The sequence below is a fragment of the Sorex araneus genome, chromosome 10 (assembly GCF_027595985.1).
Source record: "Sorex araneus isolate mSorAra2 chromosome 10, mSorAra2.pri, whole genome shotgun sequence".
NCBI lineage: Eukaryota > Metazoa > Chordata > Mammalia > Eulipotyphla > Soricidae > Sorex > Sorex araneus.
Genome location: NC_073311.1, coordinates 1,509,630 through 1,531,153, shown reverse-complemented (window position 1 = coordinate 1,531,153; position 21,524 = coordinate 1,509,630). Strand labels below are relative to the sequence as shown.

Here is a 21,524-nt window from a genome sequence, read left to right as displayed (position 1 = left end):
GGATCTTCCTCAATATAGTCAAAGCCATCTACCACAAGGCTACGGCAAGCATTATCCTCAATGGGGAAAAACTAAGGGCCTTTCCTCTAAGATCAGGAACAAGACAAGGATGCCCACTCTCACCACTTCTCTTGAATATAGTACTGGAAGTACTTACGATAGCTGTTAGACAAGAAAAAGAGATTATGGGCATCCAGATAGGAAAGGAAGAAATCAAACTCTCACTATTTGCAGATGATATGATACTATATCTAGAGAAGCCTAAAGCCTTTACTAAGAAACTCTTAGAAACAATAGACTTATACAGTAAAGTGGCAGGCTACAAAATCACCACCCCCAAATCCATGGCCTTTCTATATACAAACAATGAGGCAGAGGAAAGGGACATGAAAAAAGCAATCCCGTTCACAATCATGCCCCAGAAAATCAAGTACCTCGGAATCAGCTTAACCAAGGAAGTAAAAGACCTCTACAAAGAAAACTATAAAACGCTACTACATGAAATAAAAGAGGACATGAGGAAATGGAAACATATACCCTGCTCATGGATAGGGAGAATCAATATTGTCAAAATGGCAATACTCCTCAAAGCATTATACAGATTCAACGCAATCCCTATAAGGATACCCATGACATTCTTCAAATAAATGGATCAAGCAATCCTAAAATTCATATGGAACAACAAACGCCCACGGATAGCTAAAACAATTCTTGAGGAAAAGACGATGGGAGGCATCACCCTCCCCAACCTCAAACCTTACTACAAAGCAGTAACAATTAAAACAGCATGGTACTGGAACAAAGGCATGCCGCAGACCAATGGAACAGGGTGGAATATCCCTACACACAACCCCAAATGTATGATCATCTCATATTTCATAAGGGAGCAAGAGATGTGAAGTGGAGCAAGGAAAACCTCTTTAACAAATGGTGCTGTCACAACTGGACAACCACATGCAGAAGAATGGGCTTAGATCTCGACCTGACACCATGCACAAAAGTCAGATCAAAATGGATTAAAGACCTCAACATCAGACCACAAACCATAAGGTACATTGAAGACAAGGTCGGCAAAACCCTCCACGATATTGAAGATAAAGGTATCTTCAAAGATACATGCAACTGGCCAACCAAGTGGAAACAGAGATAAACAAATGGGACTACATTAAACTAAAAAGCTTCTGCACCGCAAAAGATACAGTGACCAGAATACAAAGACAATCTACAGAATGGGAAAAAATATTTCTCCAATACCCATCAGATAAGGGGTTGATATCAAGGGTATATAAAGCACTGGTTGAACTCTACAAGAAGAAAACATTCAACCCCATCAGAAAATGGGCCGAAGAAATGAACAGAAACTTTCCCAAGGAAGAGATACGAATGGCCAAAAGGCACATGAAAAAGTGCTCCACATCACTAATCATCAGGGAGTAGCAGATCAAAACAACCATGAGATACCACCTCACACCACAGAGACTGGCACACATCCAAAAGAACAAAAGCAACCACCATTGGAGAGGATATGGGGAGAAAGGGACCCTTCTACACTGCTGGTGGGAATGCCGATTGGTTCAGCCCTTTTGGAAAAAAATATGGACAATTCTCAAAAAATTTGAAATTGAGCTTCCATTTGACCCAGCAATATCACTGCTGGGAATATATCCCAGAGAAGCAAAAAAGTATAGTTAAAATGACATCTGCACTTATATGTTCATCGCAGCACTATTTACAATAGCCAGAATCTGGAAATAACCTGAGTGCCCTAGAACAGATGACTGGTTAAATAAACTTTGGTACATCTATACAATGGAATACTATGCAGCTGTTAGAAAAGATGAAGTCATGAACTTTGCATATAAGTGGATCAGCATGGAAAGTATCATGCTAAGTGAAATGAGTCAGAAAGAGAGAGACAGACATAGAAAGATTGCACTCATCTGTGGAATATAGAATAACAGAGTAGGAGACTAACACCCAAGAATAGTAGAAATAAGTACCTGGAAGTTGACTCTGTGGTTTGGAAGCTGGCCTCACATGCTGAGGAGAGGGCAACTCAGATAGAGAAGGGAACACCAAGTAAAATGTGGTTGGAGGCCATGAGGGGGAAGGGTGATGCGTGCTGAATGTAGACTAGAGACTGAACATAATGGCTACTCAACACCTTTATTGCAAACCACAACACCTAATTAGAGAGAGAGAACAAAAGGGAATACCCTGCCACAGTGGCAGGGTAGGGTGGGGGGAGATAGGATTGGGGGGGTGGGACGGATGCTGGGTTTATTTGTGGTGGAGATTGGGCACTGGTTCACCAAGTGGGATGGGTTCTTGATCTTTGTGTGAGGGAAACATGAGCACAAAATATATAAATCTGTAACTATACCCTCACGGTGATCCACTAATTAAAAAATAAATAAATTTAAATTGTTTTAAATTTTAGGTCACATTTTTACAACAATAATATTTATGGTACTAATACACACAGTTATTGCTTCTTACCACTACCGTGCCCAAGACTCTACTGTCCTTATGTCACTTCTGATCCTGCTCTTCTTTCTTCCACCTTACTCTGCTCATTTCTCTCAATTTTGTCATCTAAAGTCAACGGTTGGTTGTCATTCTACATTCTATACTATGTATTCCCTTTTTTGTTTCTATGTGACAAATGAATGAGATCATACAGTGTTTGTCCTAATCCCTCTGACTTATTTCATGTAACACACTCAAACTACAAATTTAATCTTTTCTTATAACCACACAGTACTCCACTGGGTCTATTGCCCTTATTTATGTTTACTGTAGCATAAGGAAAGGTATATAAATACTAGCTTCCACTTGGTGTGTGCTTAAGTCTGGTTTTCCTGCTAGGTGTGTTTTCTGTATGACTTTGTCATTATCCATTATGAACTCATGATCATGCTAGGAGAGAAATATAATTATCTCCATTTTATGGATGAGGAAATTGAGGTTGAGAAAGGCCAAGCAATACTCCCAATGTTCCATAACAAAAATAGAAGAGCCATAGGCTTGTATGATGGTACAATGGGGTAGAACAATTGCCATGTAAGTGGCAGACCCAGGTTGGATGCCACCAGGAGTGATCACTAAGTGCAGACTCAGGAGTGTAAAAAGAGCCAGAACCAGGATTTGACCCCAGCTCTGCTTTAGTCAGAGGTCTGAGCTTAGTGACCACACATTGACTTAGATGAGGCAACAGGTCATAAGAAACAATAAATACTCAGGGAAGACTTGTATTTTTAACAGGAAGTGGCATGAGCAGTTGTTGTTTTTGTTTTGTTGTTTTTGCATATGGAAAGTATAGGGCTATGTGGGGAGGTTGAAGAGGTTGGAGACCCCAGACAGCAGCCATCTGTAGTAGGTGACAAAATAGACCAGAGTATACCAGAAGTTTCCATCTAAGAAAAAGGAGTCAGGCTGAAACTCACACTCACTTGCGAGGATTCTTTTTTTTTAATTTTTATTTTTTAATTATCATAAACATTTCCTTAGAGGAAGTATGTGAAGATTGTTGTATTTCACCTGGAGCCATTAAGCCCTTCCATATGAATGAGATGTCATGAGGTTGTGGGCTCCAGGAATTCTAAAATTTTAAATACTGTTATACAGCTGAGGTTAACTTAATTAATTTATTTTTTAACTGGATAGTGGCTTTGCGGTGCAGAGACATCTCTATGGTGTTATCGTTCTGTGCTCTCCTGTGAGAGTTTTTTTTCTGAGTCATTGGCTCATCGCAATTAATGAGATGATATGGCACCAGAGGCAGTTTCTGGGCATGACTGTCAGGCTATTGGAAACACAGGGAGATGGGTGAGGGCTCCCATCCCTGAATCCATGTGAACCTGGAGGTTTCAGTCACTGTCCCACATACCTGGGGTTTTCAGTGGTTTTGCTCATAGGTGAGGCTTATCTGAGCCTGTGTAGATCAGCGGGGAGCATGGTGACAATTGAGTTCTGGAGGTTTTTGACTGCTGAGGCTCTGTTATAGTGGGAGGGGAACTCACCTGCTGCCCATCGGGTTGCTCCAAATAAGTCAACCTAGTGTAGGATCTGGAGGCATCTCTCTGGCATATTGTGGGATTCTTATACTTTCTGATTTTTGACCCACTCCATGTGGCTTTTCTGGGGACAAGAAGTATGGCCACATAGAAGTGGACAACATGTGCCTTTTTATGTTTTCCCTGACCCAGAGTAAAGCTCTCTTCAGTCCCATTTCCCTTCCTTTTTGTTCAGAGCTTAATCAGACTTGATAATGCTAGGAATTACAGCAAGCTTTTTCAGTGTAGACAAACCCGATTTTATTGATCGGAATTGGCTTGATTTATAGCTTCTCTTGCACAGATAACTTCTACTACATGACTAAGCAAGATTCTAGACCTAAAAATAACTTAAACCCTTTCTTCCCTTTTTCTCTCTTGCTATTCTTTTCTTTATACTATAGCATCCCACAGCTGTGTGGTTTTCAGCAGAAGACACACTCTTCCCCAAATACTGGCTAAATTTTCCAAATACTGAGGCTGAGACAAAAAAACAGGCCATTTACATACTGATAAACATCCTGTGCCAAGACACTGTAGAAGGCTTAAGGCACCTGCTTTGCATGCAGCCAACTCTGGTTCCATCCCTGGCAACATATGATTCTCTATGCACTGCCAGAAGTGATCCCTGATCACAGAGTCAGGAATTAGCTCTGAGCACTGCTGAGAATGGCCTTTCTAGGGAAAAAATATCCAAAAGAAGACAAAAGTAGTACAATAGCACAAAAATATCACCCCCAAACCATATCGATTCCTTGTGGTGTTGTCAACATTTGGGGAGTTTTGTGAGAATTACTGGTGCCCACTTGAACAAATCGATGAGCAACGGGATGAGAGTGACAGTGATATCTGCACAGGGGTGTCAAACCATTGTCCCAACTCTGCCTGTTTTGAGTATTTTTAACTGAGCCAGAGTTGAAGACATAACCCAGGCAGCTAGTACGAAATTTCTCAGTACCTCCAAAACTCACCTCACCGGTGTTTGTTTATTATTCTTTAAAAATGTCTCTAGTAAACTAAAATCTCCCTTTAAATCACTGATGGCAGTTTGGGGTATGTAAGGTATGTCCCATGTGGGCAGCAATTAGATTACTCAAGAACATGAGTCATGTATGATTGTTTACCTTAGCCATTGCTGCAAGTCATTTTAGGGAAAGGAAGGGGGCTTATTTTCAATGAAAAATATCCTCCAGTAAACTCCAAACAATAATAGTGAGCTTTTTGTTGAAATATTGAATGTAATCAAAGTAAAGTGAAAGTAAAGTGAAATTTACCAGTTACACAGGCGGGGTGGGGGGCTGGGGAGGTGGGGGGGAGGTATACTGTGATTCTTGGTGGTGGAATATGTGCACTGGTGAAGGGATGGGTGTTCGAGCATTGTATAACTGAGACTTAAACCTGAAAGCTTTGTAACTTTCCACGTGGTGATTCAGTAAAAGAATAAATTAAAAAAAAAGAAAGAAAAATATCCTCCAGAGAAGAAAAGTGTCTACCACAGAGGCAGGCTGGTGCATGGAGGGGGTGGAAGAGAGCCGGGGACTTTGGTGTTGGGAAATGTATACTAGTGAAGGCACCGGTGTTGGGCTAGTGAAGAGACTGGTGCTGGAACATTGTATGACTGGAATCCAATCATGAACAACTTTGCAACTGTGTATCTCATGTAATTAAATTAAAAACAATAATAAAAAATAACCTCCAGGACATATTTTGTCAATAAATGATGCAAATGCTCATACAAAGGACTAAGTCTTAGTATTTTTTTTTAGTTTGTCAAGGCCAAAGTGATAGTACAGCAGGTAGTGTGCTTGCCTTGCATGCAGCTGATCTGAAATCGACCTCTGGCACTTCAACTGCTCTCCCAAGAACCCCTAGGAGTGATCCCTAAGCACTGCTGCATGTGGTCATTCCAAAACAAAATAAAAATGTATTTGTGGCAATACCACCTTTTTAATGAACAAATTTGTTTCATATGTATGTGTATCTGATGTGTTTATATACAGTCACACAGACACATTGCAAATATACTCATTTGATTCCCATAGACTCCTAGAGGTTTCTATAAAAAGCACTCTTCTCTTTTATTCTAAATAAATCTTGAGGAAAGAAGTCAAGTAATTTACCTGAAAACATACAAAAAGTAAAAAAAGAGGTTTTTAAAAAGATTAATATTGATGTCCAAATTCATGTTCCTGTATGTACACTAAGCCCAAAATATTATCTGAGCCCAATATGTATTTTCTACAATCATAGATGCTGAAGATTCTGCATCTACAAGTGCTTCTTCTTAGGATTTGACATTTACTCATCCATTCTTCTATGAATGTGTACATTTGACATTCTAAGATCTAGGCAAGGCGACTGCCAAGGATGAAAACAAAATCAGACAGAGCTCCTCCAAAATCTCACTGTCTAGTACAAGAGGAGGAGAGCCATGACCCTGTAAATATCATAATAAAAGTATAGACCAAGTATGGCACTGTCACTTAATCTCCCACACTTGTTTATAATGAATGGTTTGAGCATTCATGTCTTTGGAAAGTAAACATGGAAATATGGTTTTGTGGCTAACTAGATGAAGGCTATTTTGACGTTTACATCTGCCCACATTCTTGAATAGTTTGACTAATATTCAAAATACCCAACTTCCAGACACAATAGAGTTACTAAAATATATCAGTATAATTCTAATGAAGAAATGAAGATGTTATGAGTTTAAGATTTCTCTTTTGATAGTCTAAAATAAAATGGCTCTCACATCATAGCCTCAACCAGTTTTGCCAGTTGTGGGATGGGAAAAGAAAAGAGCCAAAGTCTGGCATGTAGAACTAGTTACTCCAATAAATAGAGGAGGGAGCGCTTACTCAGAGACTCCAATGGCTCTTTTTTTGCTTAAGATAATATATCTAAGAACAACTTCAGAGTCACAAACTAGTGGCACATGACAGACAGACTTGAGTAGGATTGATGCATTGTTGTGTTTTTGAGGACTTGATATTAAAATGGTAATTTTTAATTTATAATTTGTTGTACTTTACCATTCTTGGAAAACTGGAAAATCATGATAGAAACTTTTTCTCAGCCACTGTGAAGTTGGAGCCCACAAGGGATCCAGGTAGAAGGTGCCTCCACTGTGCAGCTCTGTTCATCCACTACCCGCCTGTTCTCAGTAAACTTTGAGGATACTCAGTTCCACTGTACATCTGAGAAAAGAAACCCATTTAACCTTGAGGCTAATAATTCCTGTTCCCTAAGACTCCTCGTAACAGTACACCAGGCTGAAATGCAAGATAGCCTGGCAGTGTCCCAATAAAAGACCTGTTGCTTCTTCAAAGGAAAAACTGAACTAGAAGCAAAATTTTTCTCTTAGGTGATGGTTCTAGGGGATCAAACATCAGTCCCAGTTCTTGAGAACTGAATTGCTTTGGGGCTTGCCACATCCTCCCCTCTTCCTGTAAATATCTCATGGTTTGTAGGAAGAGAAGAAGGTGAATATAAAATCAATGTCAAGGAAATCAACTGATGTTGATCCACATTCTCTGCAGATGCTGGCCCTCAACTCTGAGCTCTAGGTATCACGCAAGTCTCATAGCCCGCTCCAAGTTTTCCAAATGGACCTGTTAGTCTTTATATGTTTATCTTTAGTTTATAGTCATTGGAAAATGTAGCGATCACAGCAACAGCTACTACTTTTGTTGAGTGATTTGTATTAACTAAGAATTTTCCTACATCAGTTCATTTATCCTTATGATGACCTGAGTCAGGTTCTCTTGCTTTCTATATTTTACAAACAAGAAAATAAACTCAGAGTACACTAAGTAATTAAGAGGACAAAATAATGTGTCACATTTGTAGGTAGTATATGAAGGGGCCCAGGCTGACTTTACATCATTGTTACTTAGACATGGTTAGTGAACAAACATTTTAGTATGTCTTCTGTGCACCAAGTAGTCTCTATTAGGAGAATGTGCGTTACATCTGTTATTCTTCCCAATATTCAGCCCCATTTGTAAATTGAAGACTGAACCACTTGACAAAATTCCTATAGCAAATAGGTGCAAAACTTGAATCTGATTTTGTTTTTTGCACGACATGGTTGGTGCTCAGAGTTTACTCCTGGATTTACACTCAGGGATCATTTCTGTGATACTTGAAGGTCCATATAAGTGCGGCTGACAATCAAACCTGAGTTAGCTGTATGCAAGACAAAGTACCCTATATGTTGTACTATCACTCCAGCTTCTAAAATCAGAATCTGATCTAATTCTCCTGTTCCCAGTCCTGTTTTTTTTCCCTATGATAACCATTGCTCTCTTTCTCTGGGTCTACTTGTTCCCTTTATAAGGACAGAATGCATATTTATGCTTTACTTTCCAGTCAGTTAGTTTCTCAGTTGAAAAATAAAATTCTCTCATTCATAACAAAAATAGTCACAAAGAACCAAGACTGAAACCTGGACATTCTGGCTAAAAATAAAGTATTTGGTGGCATAAAGCCCGAGAGACTATCTGAATGAGATCAATCACCCATCAAGAACCAGCTGTACTTGAAAGGAGATTATATTAGGGGTTGGCTCATAAAAAGAGAGGAATATGATATTTGAGAAAACCAGGTGATGGGCAAATGGCCAAGCTCAGTGTTCTGAGAATAGAATATTACCAAGAACCCATGCAGGTCTTAGAAATTATAGGTGATTCAATCCCATTATTTCCTCATAGGCTGAACTGGACAATGCCCTTTTGCAGACCTACAGCAGGCATTCACAAGAATCCAAATTAGTTCTAATTTGGATAAGAAGTTTGTCATGGTCCCAAGGGTCAGAATAATATACCAAACATTTATTAAGTTGGCTGTATTCATAAGATAACCTCTAAGATAACCTTGGAGCTGAATGAACTGAATGTGAATGGGACATTGCTAAAATGACTCTGTCTTCATTCATTGAAATCAGATTTGTCAGGTATACCTTGGGTCAATGCCTTTCATACCATAATATAAAAGATGTCTGATCATAGAGGAGCTCTAGAGACTAGAGACTGCTTTGCTGCCGAGATTCATTCTAGGCTTTGCAATTCCCCAAATATGTTCATGATCATGAGTTTACTTTGTGGGGGTGAGGGAGGAGACACCTAGTGGTACTCCAGGCTTCCTCTTGGCTCTGTGCTCAAGAGCGACTCCTGGCGGGACTTGGTGGACCTTATGTAGTACTGGGGATTGATTGTAGGTCTATCTTCTGCAAAGCAAGTGCCTTGTCTCTTTAGTTCTATGAGAAACTCCTCAAATAAAGGAGTTTGGTCAGAAACATTTGGGAAAATTATATATCCCATTCCCGTTACACTCCTGATATTCACCGCTAACATTAAAGGCTCTGGTCATTCCTGTGGTTGAGAAAACTGTACTTCAGTTGGTTCAACTTTATTTCTTATACATGTTAGAAAAAGACATTCAGTTGATTTCTTTTTCTTTACTTATTTTTCACTTGTATTTAAAGCAACTAGTTTTTCCTCAGAACACATTTTGAGCATCTCCCTAAAACACATAAAGCAGTAAAGAGACAGACTCCACTGAGTGAAGTACTTACAAGGAGTAAGGGGCAAAGACAATGTACATGAATATGTAAAATTTTTCAATAACAAAGGTCATATGGTAAAGCATTATAAGTTCAACTCTTCCAAATTCATAGTTTATTCTATATAGGTTACATATTAAACAATACTTTCTGGTATATTCTGTCAAAAAATGTGTGCTTATATAAGGAAGTATTTTATACCTGCCATTGTCTGCCTGTCCTTCAATTTAATAATTAAAATGTTGTCATCACCACATAAACACTGACCTCACTGTCTCCAATCTTTTGCATCAAGACACCCAATTTTTCAAAACTATTAGTGGTGGTAGCTAGAGGTATTAGAGGAAGTTCTACCAACGTGGAACTCAAGCATGTGACCAGCTTCTAGACTGAAGAGGATTAACCTCTCAAGTCCTGGTATTTATTGATCATTTCAGAAATAAATATCTGCATTATCAGGTGTCAAAATGGATGAGGAGTGCAGTGTATCTAGCACATTCTGTTGTATATTTTCTCTTAAAATTTTATTATATTCATTGTAGTTTAGGTGGCATGGGAACAGTGGTGCTGACTTTCACGTTATTTATGTACATGGTTACTACACTTCCATCATCACCAAAGTTTCCAAGCTCTTTCACGACTGTTCTTTTCTTTTGGGGGGAGGGGTAGGGTAGTCACACCCAGAGATGCACAGGGGTTACTCCTGGCTCTGCACTCAGGAATTACTTCTGGCAATGCTCAGGGGACCATATGGGATGCTGGGAATCGAACCCAGGTCGGCTGTGTGCAAGGCAAACACCCTACCCGCTGTGCTATCGCTCCAGCCCCCTTCACGACTGTTCGTATGTCACTTATAGTCCACCTATTCCTTCCTTCACCATTTGTTAATGTCTATCCTGCCCCCCCATGTCTCTCCCCACCAGTGCTTGTAATATCAGTTTTGCAATCAAAGGCCAAGGGTTCGTCATCATTTGATAAATCTATTCCCTTGTTTTGTTTCTCTGTGTACTACAGATGAATGAGATTCTCCTGTATTCATTCTTTTCCTTCAAACTTATTTTAATTGACATGATTCAACTCAATTTTTATCCAAATTGCAGCAAACTGAAACATTTTATGTTACCTTATAAGATTAATAGTATAATATACTTTCTCTGAAAGTATTTGCTTTGCAGGTTTGGTGAACACAGACAAAAAAAACAAAGCAAAATCCCACCAAACTTGCTCAGTTGTTTTAGGCCATTGATTTTAAGAGATTTTTTAAAACAGGTGAAGTAGGAGAAGTATTTCACAGACTGCAAAAAACTAAAATAATTCATTATAAAATATTTGCATATCAATATTATAAAAGTATCACTAAACTATCCAATTATACCTCCGATTAAAGGGCAATAAGTTTTTACAGACCAACAGGAAATATCTGCAGACTCAGGTGTTGAAAATCTTTCATTTAGGCCATTTGATCAGTTCTTTTCTGAAACTCTATTTTATGAAGTTTTTCTTCCCACTGTTTCTTCATCTTATGAAATGTCCTCATAGTAAAGCTGACGTGGAAAGGGGAGCCACTTTCTACTCCCTGTGTATGACCTCCTTTCTTGTAAGGTAAGGACAACATGTTGTAATGACCTTTGTAATGAAAACTGACCCAAACCCCTTCTGGAAAAAATAAAAACAAATTTTCTCCTTTGAAAGTCAATAAAAATAGAAAGTTTTCCGCATCAAAATTAAGACTCAGTAATCAAAAGCAGGCTTCTGCTCCTCAGGACCAAGTTAGAAGAGTCTGTAACATGAGAGATCCATAACATTTCCCCCACCCCACAATTTTTTGCAACTAAGCAATTCTTAAGGTATTTTTTGTCTTTTCATATTCACTACTGGTAAGAGAAAGCCTTCAGAAAAATCTTTCTCCAGCTGGTGCAAACTCAGGACTCAGTGAAGAGAAGCAGCCTCATTCAGAGACAACAAAGGTAGATTTTCTACTCCTTCATTATCTATTTGGTTGAGGAGAGCCACTCTTTCAGGAGAAATGCTCTTCCAAAAACCTTCCATAGTCGTCATTATTCTTTCTCTCACTTTACAGTTCATGATAATCACGTCTGGCTGATGATGTACCCAAGTAACTAGCAAAAGCCAATGTACAATGTACACCAGTTCTGGAAGAACATTGAGCCTACACGGAATGCCCACAGAGAGACACAAACCTTTTTGAATTGCTCACAACACAAAATCATAGAACACTCTAGGGTATGGCCATGACAGACCATGGGTCAAATAAGCAGGATTTGCAATAACAACTATAAAATACTTTTTATGATAAACAAACAGGACAATAATAAAATGCTTTTTATGATAAATGATCAGAACAATCATAAAGTCCTTTTTATGAAAATAAGCTTCAGTGAGTTAAAGAGATGAAAGAACTCGAATGTGGCTCAGCCATGAAGTGCTGGCCTGGCATGTATGTGTAAGGTCCTGGAGTGGATCCCCAGAAGAAATTGAAAAGAGAGAGAGAGGCAGGGGGAAAGGGAGAGAGAGCAGGGGGTGAGAGAGAGGGAGAGAGAGTGGAAGAGAGAAAGAGAGAGAGGAAGAGAGAGAGAAAGAGAGAGAAAGGTTCAAGAGAGAACACCACGGGCTTCTCCAGAACAGCTGGGAAAAGCAGAGAACAGCTTTTGGGAGATTATATATCTATCTCCTCAAATTTACTTGGAATGGAGGTATCTGCCTACATAAGTGTCAATCTGGGTATTGTAACAGAAAAAAATGCTTGAGCTCTTCATGGTCCTTCTATATATTTTTAACAACCTTTAGGTTCTTTCTTTTAAAAGAAATTTCTATATTCCAAGCAGAGAGTCTGTAGCAACTAGGTGGTGCTAAGGGAATTATAGTATGCCCCCAAATCAAAACTGTCAATCAGAAAATAGTGGGGAGATCATGGGGAGATGGAAGGTCAGACCAGAGGTGAAATAGGGACAGGGGTGGAGGGTCATGGGCACTTCAGTGGCAATGGTTTAAAAGAAAGTATGTGCATCAATATGATTAAACACTATTGTAACTGCATTAACTAAACTATAATAAAAATATTCAATTTTGTACAGTGGAATATGGTAGGGAATAAGGGAGTCAGAATATATATTTGAAACAAGTGTATAAAAGTAATTATGAATAGGTAAAATATGAAAAAATGATTGAAAGACAGAAAAGGGTCAGAAAATTTAACCTATCTATAAATAAAATATAAGAGGAATTCTAAGAGGAGAAAAAAAGAGGGATCAGGGAAGAGGTAATAAAATTGGACATATTTCAAAACTGGTGAAAATTGCAAATCTTGGGGCTGGAGAGATAGTATAGCAAGTAGGGTGTTTGCCTTGCACGTGGCCGACCCAGGTTTGATCCCCAAAATCCCATATGGCCTTCCTGAGTTCAGTCAGGGTTTACCCATGAATACTGCCAGAACACCCCCAAACCTAAATGAATAAATAAACATAATTGTCATATTTAAATTGAAGATAAACTATGGATTCTGGCTACTATGAACAAGATAGTTGATCCTAGTTATATTAAAATAAAAAATTTGAGATAAAAGTAACAACCTACCAGAGAAATAAAAATGATTACTAAGAACAAAAATTATACTAATAACAAGCTTGTCAGTATCACAATAGAGACATTTCAAGATAATACCTGGTAAATTTTAAGTAAATTAATGCATCAACCTATAATTTATGAGCTAATTTATTTTTGAAACTTGGGACATTCAGATAAACATGATTGAGGAATTAATTCTTCAAACATACTTCCTGACATATTTCCAAAGAAAGCTTTAATTTAATTTTGTTTTAAAAATTAAAATAATTAAACATTATGCATCAGAGAGAAGTAGGAAATTTACAGAATAAGAAATCTAAAATCTTGATAAAAAGACAGTCACCTCTTTTAAGGATTGCTTAAAATTACTAGTGAAATTCTATTTCCTAGATGTCAGATGGACAAAATAGAAAAGTCAGACAATATCATGGGACAACAAATACCGCAAATTTGGGAATCCATCAGTGGTAGCTCATAGTGCATGTTTGAAAGCACTTGAGAAGAATTTTTGTAATGGTAGGTTATAGAATCAGATAATCCAGGGATTCCAAGCCCAATTTCAGGTCATACTTAAGAGAAACTTGGCAACACAAGATTTCCTGTGGTGATGTAGGCATTTGTGACAAATGGCCAGCCACATAATATCCCTGATCTTGAAGGGACCTTAAATATGCTGTGCTGCACAACAGCTACAAATGTTCTCCCTGTGTCTACATATGTTCCTGGACAGAAAGAACTGACAATGACAGTCTCTTTGTAAAGAAATCTCAAATTTCAGAAAATCTCCAAGCTCTGAAGACACATATATTGTCTTGGAAAGGTTTAATCCACAGTAGCATAGATTGTTAGACTAGAGGTTCAGTGTCAACACAGGAATGGTAACTTCACATCACGAGAAACCAGAGTTACTAGACACTAATCCTGGCTCTACCTCAGCTTGGCTCCTGGGCTATCTGCTGAATTTAGTCTTCACTTCCTCATGTGGAAGAAAGCAGTGCTCTTATCTCGTGAGATTTGTCAAGAATTAAAGGGTGTCTGGGTGTTAACTCTTCAGGAGCCATGTCTCTCCAGCCTCCTGCTTGGGACACACTGCCTTTTTGCTGAAAGTGCAGCAGACCCTGTAAAACCTCAGCGTTTCTTCTCCCATACTAGTAGATACAGAATGTTGGGGTTCCTTGAATTGACAGGATCTCATTCAGATGTGTGAGTTCTTAAAAGGCTGAGTCCCAGTCATAAATCATTATAGGTGTCAGCAAACCTGTGGGATTTACAGAGTTAATGCATCAACCTATAATTTATCAGGGCAGCCTAAGAGTCCAGCTATGGTGGAAAGAACATTTAGTGGACTTCTTGGACGGTGTGCTTATCTGTCCCCTACTCTTAGTGTGGCAGGGTTGGACAACAAAGGACTTTATTTTGAAGCCAATGTGCAAGGCTCCAGGGCACAGTCAGGACAGGGGCATTGCATTGCAGGGACACCTCCAGATCAAGCTTCATAAAAGCCTCAGTCTTGGATATCCCATGAGTAGAAGGATGCAGCTCAAGCCAGAAACAAGGAAAGAGGAAGCTGAGAAAGGGCAAGGGTATTGTTGGACACTGAAAATTAAGAGAGGTTAGAGGGTCTCTCAGATCCTAGTCTCTGTGGGTCCTTTGCTTTGAGCCACAGGTTGGTCTTAAGGAGAATCCAAAGAAAAGATTCAGTAGGAAGATGTACAATGCAATGCACAGACAACATGTTATTAGAGTCACAAAGGCATAGCTCAGCTCCCTGGTTTTGGAAGACAGTTGATTGTCTCACTGAAATGTCTCCTGACTCTCCGCCTTTGCTATTCATCTTTAGTGCACTGATTCACATTTTACATGTTAGGAATACTTGCATTTTTCCATTATGTAGATCTCCCCCAATGAAACTCTCTCTTCTGAAAATATAACATGGTGAGAAAAATATTTAGGGTCATTCCTGATAGAGGACTAGACAATCTCCACTTCTAGGAGGGAGAAGTAGAAGCCCGAGCATCATATGTTTTCTGAATGCCTTCTATGAGCACATTTATTACCCCAGAGAAAATGAGGACTCTAACTTTGGGAATAACCAAGAGCCTGCCTTTAACAGCACAGTCTACCTTCATCAGAATAGCCCATATATCGAACCCCTATTCCCAGAAGCAACCGTTATAATAGAGAGAGTCTGATTTTCTCTGCAGGGTATTGTGGTAATTGAATGCTAGGAAGCGGTCAGCTCTGAAGATCAAAAGAACACAGTTCCACACTACTCTGGTTTGGTCAGAGTTACTTCATCTCTTGGCGTTCTCACTTCTCTAACTACTCATAGGTGATCATCAAGAATTCTGAATGCAGCTAACTCTTGTTTGAATAAAAAAATGTATACAGATGTGTACAGGAGCTATCAGAGGGGTAGTACTTGATATATAGGGTTCCCCATCTTGCAGCCTCTTCTCTATGGTAGGGAAATAAATATGGCACATTGCTCTCTGGCACTAGCAGAGGCTAACTGGTCACCTACCTCAAGGTCTAAAAGGCACATTATAATTAGTTCTCAGGTTTTTTACTACTATTACTTTCAGTTAAAGCTTCAAATGAATTTTTATGAATCATCTCTTTCCTTAATGCAACCAGTAGACTCTATCAGTCATTTACACAATGGTGTGGATGAGCTTGAGATGCTGCCCCTAAATACAGAGCTTTTGAGCAATGGCAGAAATGGCACCAGAGTCCCAGGGTCTGGGAACAAACCAGCCTCATCAATTTGAAGGACAGATGAATCCTATACACCTTATGTCTTCTTTTAATTTTTTTGAAGGTAAAATAATCTTATCTAGAGAAATTTACTTAAAGAAATACATGGAAGGGAGAGAGATGTGTTTAAGAGAGAACAGAGGTTTCTTGAGAGAGGGAAAAATCTCAGGTAAAGATGGGGCTAAATCTCCAGGGCAAAGATTCACCCCACTTGCCCTTACAATATCAGGCTTCAAGTAGGAATTCTACCAAACTTCCCCCCTACCTGGGGACTTTCTGTGTTGCTTAGGGCATTGCCAAGAGGACAAGGTGAGGCTGCTGATGATCTTTTATTTTATTATGACCTTTAGATTCTCTAGATTCTCTAGAAGCTTATCCTTTTCTAAGGGGGGGCCACCCTTATCTGGACATAGCCTAGTTTCCGGTGGTGCTTCGTTTTCTCTATCACAGAAGAGACCAGTATTTGCTTCTCAAAGAAGTTTGATCTTCTTGCCCTTAGAGTAGTCAGGGCTGCTGGGCAGGCAGTTGCCCAGAAAACTCATTACCAGGCACACAACCATCCCAATCTATCTCCCTGCCCCCTAAGCCCCTAGAGATTTCAATCCTTTAAATCTTGAAGGAGAACTGAGTGATCTGTCTTCAATAACTATTTTCTGCTGTCTGTCATCTTTTTAAATGCTTCCTCTCCTCTATGTTTTACCAATATTTGAATCTTTTTATTATTAAGAGATAAAATGTATGTTTGCTTTTTAAAAGGGCAGAAACAACTATGTTGGATACCATTGAATAAAAGTATGTGGATTTATATTAAAGATTACTATGTTTAGGTAGAAATATCCTCACGATCAAAAATAAATAAATAAATAAATAAATAAATAAATAAATAAATCGGGGCTGGAGAGATAGCATAGCAGGTAGGGCGTTTACCTTGCACGCGGCCGACCCGGGTTCAAATTCCAGCATCCCATATGGTCCCCTGAGCACGGCCAGTGGTAATTCCTGAGTGCAGAGCCAGGAGTAACCCCTGTGCATCTCTAGGTGTGACCCAAAAAGCAAAAAAAAAAAAAAGAAATGTCCTCACGAGACTCAACAAAATTGAAGAGTGGGACTGAACAGATAGCACAGAGCTCTGGGACAGCCTACTGGGTCCTTTGCACCAGGTGTCCCCCAACATAGCTGTTTGTGGCCCTGGAGGTCCTGAACATTGCAAAGGCATGGCAACAATGCAGGCTCACACTCTGCTCATCCATCCTATCTGGCTGAGTATTTCTGGGAGGAGGCCCGGAGTGGACCCTGAGCTCCTAAGCCCTGATTGGGAAATGCTTCTTCTCCCCAAAGTTGAGGATTGGGACCAGAAAGATAGTGTAAGTGGTAAGACATTTGCCTGGCTTCCTAATGACTCTGGTTCAAATGCCCAGTTCCACATATGGTCCCATGAGCACTTCCAGGGGTCAGTCCTGAGCACAGAGTTAGGAATAGCCCCTGAGCACCCAGTGCATGTGATCTTAAAACCAAAAATAAAATAAAATAAATAAAATTGAGGATTGTAGTCACTACTTGTATATACTCAGAGTTCACTCCACTTGGAAGCCTGCCTTATGAGCTGAGGGAAAAGACAACTGGGATAGATCACGGATCACTAAATCAATGATAGTTGGAGGGATCACTCAAGATGGGAGATGTGTGGTGTAAGTTGATAAAGGACCAACATAATGACCTCACATTATCTGTATTACAAACCATAATACCCATAAGTAGAGAGAGAGAGAGAGAGAGAAAGAGAGAGAGAGAATAAAAGGGAAACTGCCACAGAAGTAGGGAAAGGGGTGGGGGAGGGACATTGGAGAGGTTGGTGGTAGAAAATGTACACTGGTGAAGGGATGTGTGTTCTATCGTATGACTGAAACTCAAACATGAAAGTTTTGCAACTATAGCTCACAGTGATTCAATAAAATTTTTTTAAATGATAGAAATAAAGTCTTTCAGGACAAAGATTAGCTTTCATCAGAAGAAACTGCCTTATTTTTCTATCTACAGCATTAATCCTATTTCTTTCTCTCCCGCATGACATTAGCAAAGCAGTAACCAGCTGAAAACCACTTTCCCTTACTCAGCCCTGGCAGGATGGGGTAATGAAACAGGATCTCATTAAGAAATAGAGGTTTAAACTTATGTGGGGGTGGGAGGCAGGTTGTGAAATGAATGTTTCGTTCACTTCCTCCTCTGCTTTGCTCAGCACTCAGAATTTTGACTGCCTGCATAGCTTTACTTCTCAGTCCCTGCATAACAAACAAGATGAGTCCTTGAAATTGTGGTGACACTGTTCCTCTCTTTGGGTCAAACCGTCAAGTACATGACCCTGGGCTTTCTGGCTCCCAGAGGGCATTTTCCCAATAAACAGTGACTGCAATCAGTGGAATGACTAGCTCTTTTTCCCCCCTTTTTTCTTTAAATTTTTTCCTACCTAAATCAAACTCCCACCCCTCCTAATCTAATTCCCGTAAGGGAAGTCAAGGACATAAGAAACAGTCACACCACCCCAAAAATACTTGAATGAATTCACTTGAAAGGGGGATTTCAGAAAACAAAAATTTTCCAACTTCCTATTCATTTTGCACAAATTTTCAAGTACACATTTGTTTCTCAATCTTGTGTTGGCATCCTAAATTCTTACATAACTGTTCAAAGTAAAGCACTTTTAACGAACAAAGTTTATAGACAATTCTCTATAACAGTAAGAAAAATGAAATTGTTTTTACTTGTAGTAAAGACTCTTTGAGCAAGTTTTAGGGTTATTTTGGGGTTATTTTTTTTGAAACCTATTGAAATCAGTAGTTGTTATGCATGAGCATAATTAAACTTCAAATACTTGGTTCACAAATGGTCTGCTTCTGAGAAATCAGAGGCAAGAATTCAGGATTCAGCCGGATGAAAAGCACAGGAGTTAGCTTTCCAGTATTTATTTAATAGCTGTGATACTGGACAAAATCCTCGAGAGACTCTTGAATCAGTCTTTCCTTAATATCTAGAAAGTTCTCTGAATTATCTAATTAAAGATCTTGAAAGATTAGCTTGAGTCAAAAAGAGAAAAACATGATATCATATTATAGTAGATTATATAATAGTAGATTATTGCCCAGTATATAACTTGTATCTCATGCAATTTACAGTTTATTATCTGTCAAGACAATCTCTGCCAAGCATATGTAATATTAATGAGCAGGTTTTTGTTCATCGTATTTATTGACTGTCAATACTTATTTTAAGTGACTGAGTCACCTCAAATTTTAGAGAAAACAAAGTATAAATCAATTAAACAAAGAGAAAAATTTCTAACTAATGACTGGAATCATAAGGACATCTTAGAGAAAATCTCTGAAACAGAAAAAGGCTCCCCCTTAGCTCCTATCAACTTTTATGTAACTGAAAAGAATATATAGATACAATACCATGGCTACTAAATAGACAAACAGCATGGAAATAATTCTCCCTTGTTTCCTGAAAGCTACAAATCTAATGCAGAACTTTATGAAAAAAGCAAACCAAAACAAAACTCTCCCCCACCAGTAGTAGATAGGGAAGCATTGTTGGGTCAGAATTCAGAAATCAGGAAATACTTACAATCATTATGAATGTGCCCAGGAACTCTGAGACTGTTTCTTTAGCTAAACTGCTCTTTAAGACCAGTCTCTGCTTGAAGCTTTTCCCTTTGTGCTTCTTCTCAGGCTGCATTTTTGAGGTTTCTCCAAGGACCACTCTTCTGATGGATACTTGCTTTTTCAGGCTTCTACTCCACTTCCGTGTGTTACAGAGGTTTTGACAAGTACTCAGAGATTCTTGGAGATGTCTGGTGAGTTTCTCTGGCTGTACCAACTAACACTCCTATTACAGCCCGTGACTTAATCCTCTCCTAGTAAAACTTTCATTCCCTGTATTCCCAGCTGTTGAACTGAATTTGCGAGTTAGAACCTGAAATTCCCAAAACAAACCTTTTTTTAATTGTGCCTGATAGATTAATCATTACCTTTATTCTCAAGGTATTTTTTTTCTCTGCTTTTTTTTTTCCAAGAGATGAGAAAAGAGATGTTGTGCTATCGTGTTGCCAAACCACAGTGATGGGCCTGAGTCCAGAAGAGATTTACATGTTTCACAACTGCAGCCTTCTGATGTTTTTTTCTTCTTTTAAAGTGGGTAGCTAATGTGTAGTTTGGTATTGTCAAGAATGTGTATAAATACATCCAGTGTAAACATTATTTTCTGAAAAAACTTTCCATGAAAATTGGAAAACATAAAATAAAGATGTACTATTTGCAAAATTGATCACACATTTTTCTCCCAGTATCCTTTTAGTGGTTGAATGACCTCTGCATCCACTTGGAGATGAAATTAACACAAAGGGAGACCTTTGCAAATTTCACATAGTCTTACATACTTGTAAACTTACTCTATAGCTGTTCTAGACTTCCTCTGCTGAGAATGAATTTTCAGAAGATTGAAAAGGCAATTTATTGAGTTTCTTCTAAAGAAGAACCACAGTTTGAAAATCAGGTTATACTACCCTCATTGAAATATGTAGGAAACAGAAAATTAATAATAGCAGCTTGAAACTCTAAACGACTTTGAGATTACCAAGCCAGAAAGAGATTGATTCAAGTATATGCCACCACTTAAATAAGAGTCCAAGGTTAGACCATTTAAGTTAAAATAATTAACATCCTTGCCAGTAGCAAACTATGTTTAGGACTTTCTGTCAAGCCAAATATTCAAGCCTTGTTTTTCAAAACTACTTTGAAGAAATAGAATCCAGCAGTAGTTTGTAAATAGCAAGGCAGTTCCAAGGAATTATCACCCACATTATACCAGGGAATTAGCGCCCACATTATATGCTTTCTCCAAGCCTCCCACAAGGGAACAGCTCTGGTTCCAGTCCTCACTTATCTTTGCAAGGGATCCACAGTCATTCCCAGCTAAAGAGGCAGGCAGGCAGGCAGGCAGGAGAAGTGTGAAGGGAACAGCTGTTGATGGTTCCAAGAACAGGGGATAAAAAAAAATCACCTAGTATGGAAATATAGAACTTATCTCTAAAAAGTTGCAACTTGATTGTGGACACATCATGGCACAGCAAGGACAAGGAGGTAGTATTTGCCCTCTAACTCCAGGTGAAGGTGTCATGGAAACTATAGTCTAGACAATTTATCTATAACCACAGTAATCCCATTCCCAGTGGATGGACCAGAGAAACAGGACTTTATAGCTGTAATATACAAGGCCATTCTTTAGTTTCTTCATTCACTCATGGAACAAATATTTATGGCATACTCATATGTGCCAACCACTACACTTAGTAGAAGTATATGGGATTCTTGCCTCTCACAGACTTAGAGTCTAGGAAGGGAGACAGACATAAGTGAAACAATGTCACACACACACACACACACGCACACACACACCAATTTTTAAAAATCCCAATTGAGGCATATGATAGAAAACAAATTTTTATGAGAAAACAGATTTTTATGAGAAAACAGGTGGGTGATTTCATCTTGTTAGAAAGCTTTCTT

The 21,524-nt window shown here is 38.9% G+C and overlaps 1 protein-coding gene across 1 annotated transcript in view; it reads right to left on the bottom strand.

Annotated features, from left to right (window-relative positions):
• AQP9 (aquaporin 9) overlaps positions 1–19,889 on the bottom strand; it is a 71,276-nt gene extending 51,387 nt beyond the window's left edge. Inside the window, exon 1 of the mRNA XM_004602619.2 lies at positions 19,585–19,889. Within this exon, the coding sequence (XP_004602676.1) occupies positions 19,585–19,695 (111 nt within the window). The 5' untranslated portion in view covers positions 19,696–19,889. The remainder of the gene's footprint in view (positions 1–19,584) is intronic.
• Between the last annotated feature and the right edge of the window lie 1,635 nt (positions 19,890–21,524).